The following is a 7,222-nucleotide window of genomic DNA, read 5'->3' as shown; positions in this document are numbered from 1 at the left end:
CTCCCTGGGGAGCCGAAGAGGCAGGGACTGCCAGGTCGCCCTCGGGAGAGCCCGCAGGGGCTCAGTACACACACATTTACCCGATACAGATTCCCCAGGGGAGACTTGCCAGTGCGCCTTGAGGGACTGAAGAATCACAGCTCTTGGGTACCTTTGGGACACACGGGGTTTGGGGCTTAGAGGAGAACTGGGATACCCCAGCCGATGGCTCCCGTCTCATCCCCGTGGCCAGCCGGCCGGCCTGCAAGCTTATTTCACAATAAACCAAATGAAAACCAGCAGGCAGAGCAGCACGGGCTGGTCCACACTGACCCGAAGTCCCGCTCCCCTCTCCAACCAAAAATCACAGTGCTTGATGGAGCAGAGCTCCCTGATCAGCCGCCACAGGACCCGCTGGTAAAGCTTGTTGTCCTGTTTCTCTCGGGACAGCTCCTCCTGGTTCGCCACCTGGGTGGCATTGATGCAGCCGCTCACGAACTTCTCCCTGGTCACGTTGGCCTCTGAGCAGCCATTGTAGTGGATCCCGTCAGGGAACTGCCAGTAGTTGGCCTCGTAGTACCTGTTGCCCTCCGCTCCCAGGTCGACATCCAGCTTCCGGCCTTGCTTGATGAAGGCTCCGGGGCGGGTCTCCGCCGTGCGCGCCTCGGTGACCTGCGAGGTACTGGGCACGGCCTTCCGGTTCCACTTGATTCGGTGCTTGATGCCTCTGGCCTTGACTGCAGAGAGCTGGCTGAACAGCAGGACACAGACAATGGCCAACCAGCATCCGCCCAGATGCTTCCTCATTGTGCCAGGATCTGCAGGAGCAAAAGTCAGACGGTTACCTTCCCCGAGGGGGTGGAGGTTGGTGGGGAGGATTCGCAGGCTCCCCTGCCTCCCTCTCCCATGCAGCCGATTTTAAGCAAAGAATGCATCCTTGCACCATTCACATTTTTCCAAAAGCGGAATAGTTTCACCGTGCTCACGTTGCATAGGCTAGGTCAATACCCAGGTTCTTGCTTTTGCCTGGAATTACGTGCATTCAGGGTGGAGATCTGATTTTCTCCGACAGATAAGATTCTCCAGCTGGCAATTACAAAGCCTTTGAATATGCATGGGAAAATGAGCGAGTAATGACATAATACATAAAGGTTTCCTTTGGTGCACCCAAGTCTTTCCAATCAGAGGATCTCTGGAGGAAAATACGCAGAAGAGTTGAAACCACAGGCTTCTGAGCACAGACTGTATTGTTAATCTTCCCTCTTTATTCTGTAGCTCTAAACTGGCTCAGTCTCTGGCACATTCTGCAATCCATGCTAAGAAAGTCCCGAAGGGCTTTAGGGTAATGATGGAGAGAGGTGGCAACGTGGTCAGGAGACCCCTGCCTCCTTCTGTGTCAGGGGTCAAGATGTGCTAGAGAGGTGGCTCCCAGTCTCACCCTAGGGACAGAGTGACCCCACCGTCTCCCTCACCCAGCACTTACTATGATCAGCCACTGACATTGACTGCCTTAATTCTCACACAGGGTGGGTACATTATTATTTCCCTTGGATGAAAGTTGTCCCGGGGTGGCGGTGTCTGGGTGGCTCAGTTGGTTAAGCATCTGCCTTTGCCTCAGGTCATGATCCCCGGGTCCTGGCATAGAATCCCACATAGGGATGCTAGCTCAGTGATCTGCTTCTCCCTCTGCCCCTCCTCCCTGCTCACTCTCAAAAAATAAATAAAATCTTAAAAAAAAAAAAAAGGTATCCTGGGATTCAGAGTGGGGAAGAGATTTGCCCAAAGCTGCACAATAGCGGCTGGCAAATTTGAAACCAGTCTGTCCGACTTGTTCCCATATGCCTACTCGCTATATCCCAAGGCCCTCTGTTCTTCAGGAGGGGATGGTGCCCAAGTTTTTTGCTTTTGACTCTCTGGCCATGAAGGGTAGCACCGACAGGCCCTAAGCTGAGCAAAGAGCAGGCTCCATGAGGAGATGGAATGCTGGGGAGGATCGGAGGGTCTGGGGGAACACAGAGGCTCCCGGGTCAAGGTGGTGCCTGGGCACTCGAAGGGTTGCTGATGACATCAGGGATATCCCTCCCTTCCCCCAGCCCCCCAATCTGGTTGTCACATCTGTCTCCTGAAATCACAATAGCTATTGTGGAAATATATTTCCCAAGGTCAACTGTTCAGGGTGTTCCGGCACCTGGACCTCGGTCAGCATGGATGAGAAACCCCAGAACCACGGTCAGGCTCTGTCCTAGATGAAGTTCCACTGTGAGCCCATCAGTGCCAGGATTGAAGGGGTTCAAAAGTCGGCTTGCTTAGCCCCTAACACCCCTTCCCTGCAGAATTCCCAAAGTGATAGGTCCACCTCTGTTAATATGGTCAAATGCGGTGTGACTCTGGTCCTTATGTAGGAAAAAAAGCAAAACACAACCTCCGTGCATGTCCAGTGACCTCTGGATGTCTGCAAAGTGGCTTCTGGCCGACCTTTCTTTACCTGCAGGCATGGTCTAGTCTCTTGCTCAGGGAGGCCATGAGTGTGTCCGGCAGCACCCTGAGCACCCACCTTACCCTACCACCACCCCTCAGTGACCTCAGACCAGCTTTCGCCAAAGAGATCCAAGCATGAGGCCAACGTTCATTTGTCTCTTAAATAGGGGGCCACCTCTCCATGCCATCATCCCATACTCTTTTAGTAAGGGAAATGTTAAATAAGAATAATAACACAGATTACAGGTGTGTCAAGTTAAAAGAAAAACATAAAAGCGTAGTGATCTTGGAAAGTCATCTTCATAGTCAAGGATTTGAAAGCAAGAAGAAAATCCCAACCAGCTAACCCTAAAGTAGCATTTTATTGCATGCACCAAAGTCAGTGGTGCAACACCAGGCCCGTGTCCCCTGACTCGGGACCCACTCCAGGAGATGGGAGACAGGAAACCGCTGCACGGTTTGCAGTCTGATTAGAAATGAGCGACCCTGACCACAGAAACGGAATCCAACGCGAACTCAGCCTCCCCACGTACCTTGGACTCTCTCTGGAAGCTTGCCTCTGGAGCTTCAGCAGCACTGTCCGCCAGCACTGCCCTCCCACCTATGTAGGAGCTGTGGGGGAGGGGGCTTTCCTGCTGCTCTCCAAATAGGGCATCCCTCCTTGCTGGGCAGGACCAATCACGGGTTCCCAGACACTCCTCTGCCTTGAGGAGAGACCTCATCCCTCTTCACAAATAAACACTGTGTGGAGATCTTGACGAAGTTCAGAGAGTTGCCTTTGATTTCACTTTTTTTTCTTTTATGTATGGACTTGTGCATTTACTTATTTACTTCCTACTGACCAGTTTATCAAAAAGGACATAATAAAGGAAACAAAGGAACAGCCAGATGAAGAAGTACATTAGGGGAAGGTCTGGAAGGTTCCAGCTGCAGGAGTGCTCAGGGAGTCTGGGGGCACAACCTGCCCCATTGCTCATGAGTTCACCAGCCTAGAAGCTCTCCAGACCCCTCTGTTGCCAGTAACTGGGGACAAGGACCAAATACTCTAACCAAAGATACTCCTATCACCCTTAACACTCAGGAATTTGCAAGGTTTTAGAAGCTGGGTGCCGGACACTGGGGACATTATTATACCACAGTGTCACAGCTGGACAGATGGATGGAGGCATCTGTCCAGAGTCTGGTTAAGTCTGTTTTTAAGACCGGTGTTTTGAGAAGTGCCTTGTAGAACGGAAATGAACAGTGTTAGAAGGAAAACGCTTTCCCATCCGTATCCACAACAGAGGGTGTTGCTGGTATGTATGCCGACTGGCACCCACAGACTAGCCTCTACCAGCAAAGGGGCTTTGGTCAGGCAACCTCTGTGGGAAGGATTTGGTCCAGAAGAGGCTGAGACAGCAGCTGAGCCCTAGGGGGGGGCCCTCTCCCAGCGGGGACCCTCAGAGAGCAAGGTACCCACCACCTTCTTTGGGGAGGTGGAAAAGCAGGTTCATGTCTAGAGGGACACATGTTGTCTAGAGGGACGCATGTTGTCTAGAGGGACGCATGTTGTCTAGAAGGCAGGCTTGGCTGGCACTTTAGGCTGTTGGGTCATGCAGGAATGCTTGAGATGCTGAATTAGTCCAAGTTCAGGAAGTTTAGATCTATGAACACCCACAGGACAGACGCAGATGGAGATGAAACTGACCCAGTTCAAACACGGTGGGGGCTGGGAGCGAGTTTCCTCGGACAGGTGGGGGTGCCGGGGTGGAGGGTCTGGGGATGGGGTGTTGGGGTGGGGGAGGCAGCTGGAGAACCAGGCTCTCCTGGCAGGAGGGGCTGTGCATAATTACTCCTTGTACAGAATGGACCTACTCAGGTGTCTCTATTTCAGTTATTACTGCAATGCGAAATCAAAAGTGATTTCCGGAGGAAAGTACGGAGTGAGATTAGCATGTAAATAAATGTGATCTTTATCCTGATTGTGAACCATCGATGTTGGCGGGATTCGCTTCAAAGCCCTTTTGCAAACCAAGCTCAAGTGTTCTCTCCCATAATGACCAGCAGATGGCGCCAGGGGTTCACAAAGACCTCTCACCCCGGAGGTGGGCACTTCCCCCCTCTACCCCCACCGCTAACCCCTGCAGGGATTTAGGGCCTCCAGTTGGGCCTGTCTCCTCTGCCTTTACTTTTAAAATGTATTGTATTTCCTTTTTTTTTTTTAAGTTTTATTTTCTTCCTAGAATCAGAGTCTTGTGAACACATAACACACACACACACACTTCAGCAGTGCAAGCTCCCTATAAACTATTTGCAAAATGCAGAAGAAAAGAAACAAAACAAAAAACAAAAACCACCTTCCTATTTCACTATCCAGAGACGAGCATCAGTACAAGGTTCTTAATTAGGGTTGGGGGTGTTTAGAGCTGGAAAGGGCTCAGAATCCTCTAGGAGCTTCTTCACATCATGAAGTCATGGGGCCAGATAGGCTCAAGGTCACCCCGCCAGGCAGGCTGTGCTGCCCGCCACCGCCCCCCCCCTCCAACAGTGCGGACCCATTGCCCTGTCCTGAACTCTGTGTACTGTCCACCCTGCCCGTCTGCATCTGGTGTGAGCACCACCAGGCCCCTCCACCTTTCTTCTTTCTATTCTCTTGCAGAGGAGGACTTGGCGCAGAAGGCGGTGGGAGGTTGGTGCAGAGCTGATGAGACTGCAGATTCCTCTTGGCAGCGAACAAAGAGGCACAGAGGAGCATGGAAGACGATGGAAGTGTTCGCGAAGATGGGAGGAACTCTGAAAGCTGCAAACAAGGCAAGAAAACAGCGACCCAGCTGCAGAGAGTCCAGAACTCCCCAATTCTGCCTGGCGCCGGCTCCCCACCTCCAAACATGAACAAACAAACAGCCAACGGATCAGTGAGAGAGCCCCAGTCTGTCCAGGAGCTGAGACACCAGGGCCCGGTGAATCATGTCTTCTGGCGTCAACAGTTACTCGAGGAATATCACTGATTGTGGATCATCCTTGATCAAACAGAGAGACTGAGACGGATCCCACAGGGCTGGGTGCTCCGTGATGCAAGGGAAGGGGCTCCGGAGGATTTTTCTAGAATGAATGAGTGGTAGAAAATTATGTGAATTAAAAAAAAAAAAAAAGGCCGGGAAAAGCTGAGGTCTAGCATGCCTGAGTGGGTTGTTGTTCTATCAGTTCCTACTTTTTCCTACTTTGATGAGATCTGGGAACTTTGGATATTTATAAATACAGTGGGTATTAAGAGACAAGACACCAGGCTGAACTGTTCCCAGAAGGGCTAGTGTGTAGGAAGATCACCCACTGTTTCTTGGCTTCCTGAAGATTTATCGAGTGTCAGTCATGTGTTTGGACCATGCTGTGTCAAAGGAGGGATAAACTTGGGGAAGCCAGCGAAGGCAGCTCACGGCTCCCCTTAGCTTAGAGAAATAATTGAACTGTGTTTTGGAAAATAATACTAACAAGATAGTTGCGTAGAAGTCTAAACAGCTGTACTCAGTTGTTTAGTGAAGCCTCCTGTTCACAAGAAGCGCTATCCTGATGGTACAGCATTATGCATTTTTTAAAAGCTGAACACACCCTTGTAACCTGCGACAGAATGAGAAGTCGAACAATGACAGCATGCTCAAAGCCTCTCTGTCTCCCCATTGCATCACTGCCCTCTTGCCTGACTCAGGACACACTCGCTTACCTTTGCCTGTTGGTATTTCACAGAAACAGAATTATGGAGAAGCTAATCTTTTGTGTCTGTCGATGGTTCATTCCATCATGAGACAACTCCACAGTATCTTCTTGGTTCCCCTCATGGCGGGCGTGTGGGTGGTTTCCTGTTTGGGGGGTTTCCAGTTTGGGCTGCTGTGAACATTCAGACATGTGCCTCTTGGTGGAATCACTTTTCTGTTGGCTGTACACTCTCAGGGGGGACTTGCTGGGTCATAGATTATGTTCAGCTTTTATATTCTTAGAATTTGGATTATGGCTTTGAACAAATTTTAAATAGCACCTTCCTCTATAGCTTGCCCACTATTTTCTTTTCTTTTTTTTTTTTTAAGATTTTATGTATTTATTTGACAGAGAGAAATCACAAGTAGATGGAGAGGCAGGCAGAGAGAGAGGGAAGCAGGCTCCCCGCTGAGCAGAGAGCCTGATGCGGGACTCGATCCCAGGACCCTGAGATCATGACCTGAGTCGAAGGCAGCGGCTTAACCCACTGAGCCACCCAGGCGCCCCATTGCCCACTATTTTCTTAAGTGCAGTAGGGGGCTCTTCCAGAGCACTGGACATGTAGTTGAATAGTTGCACAGGGCACCCTTGCTGTTCATGTGTTCATTTGAGTTCACAGAAGTCAAAGGACCATGTTCCACTTGCCCCACACATAGTATGGTGCCTGGAATCTAGAAGGAACTGAGTTCCCTTTATCCTTTCTTATCTGTGACTTGGTTGCGCAAGGATCACAGCTGCGAGGGTGGGCTGTGTGCCAGGTGGCAGGACAACCCTCCAAGTCACAGCAGGTCACAATATATAGAGGAAGCAAGAGGAAAGCTAGTAGGGATAAAGGCAACAGTTTTAGAATTCATTTTTTAAAAAATCAAGGGCAGCATGTGAAGACCTATCATGGTAATTGAAAGTCCGATGGGGTAAAATTGTCTAGAAGTGGAACAGGAGGCCCTAGAGGAAGCAAATACTTCTCCAATCGAAGGGCCATTTCCCCTGCAGTTTGCTGCCCTTTCCTGCTCAGACCACAGCAGGTGCCAGGTGC

General features: G+C 50.6%; 1 protein-coding gene across 1 annotated transcript; it reads right to left on the bottom strand.

The window, feature by feature from the left end:
* Positions 1-249: 249 nt before the first annotated feature.
* On the bottom strand, positions 250-786 carry PRND (prion like protein doppel). The gene has a single exon (XM_044262390.1). The coding sequence runs from the start codon at positions 784-786 to the stop codon at positions 250-252; it is 537 nt and encodes a 178-aa protein (XP_044118325.1).
* Positions 787-7,222: the final 6,436 nt, after the last annotated feature.

This window comes from Neovison vison, chromosome 8, assembly GCF_020171115.1.
Source record: "Neovison vison isolate M4711 chromosome 8, ASM_NN_V1, whole genome shotgun sequence".
NCBI lineage: Eukaryota > Metazoa > Chordata > Mammalia > Carnivora > Mustelidae > Neogale > Neogale vison.
The sequence above is the reverse complement of the archived record's forward strand: the minus strand, read 5'-3'. Positions and strand labels throughout refer to the sequence as shown.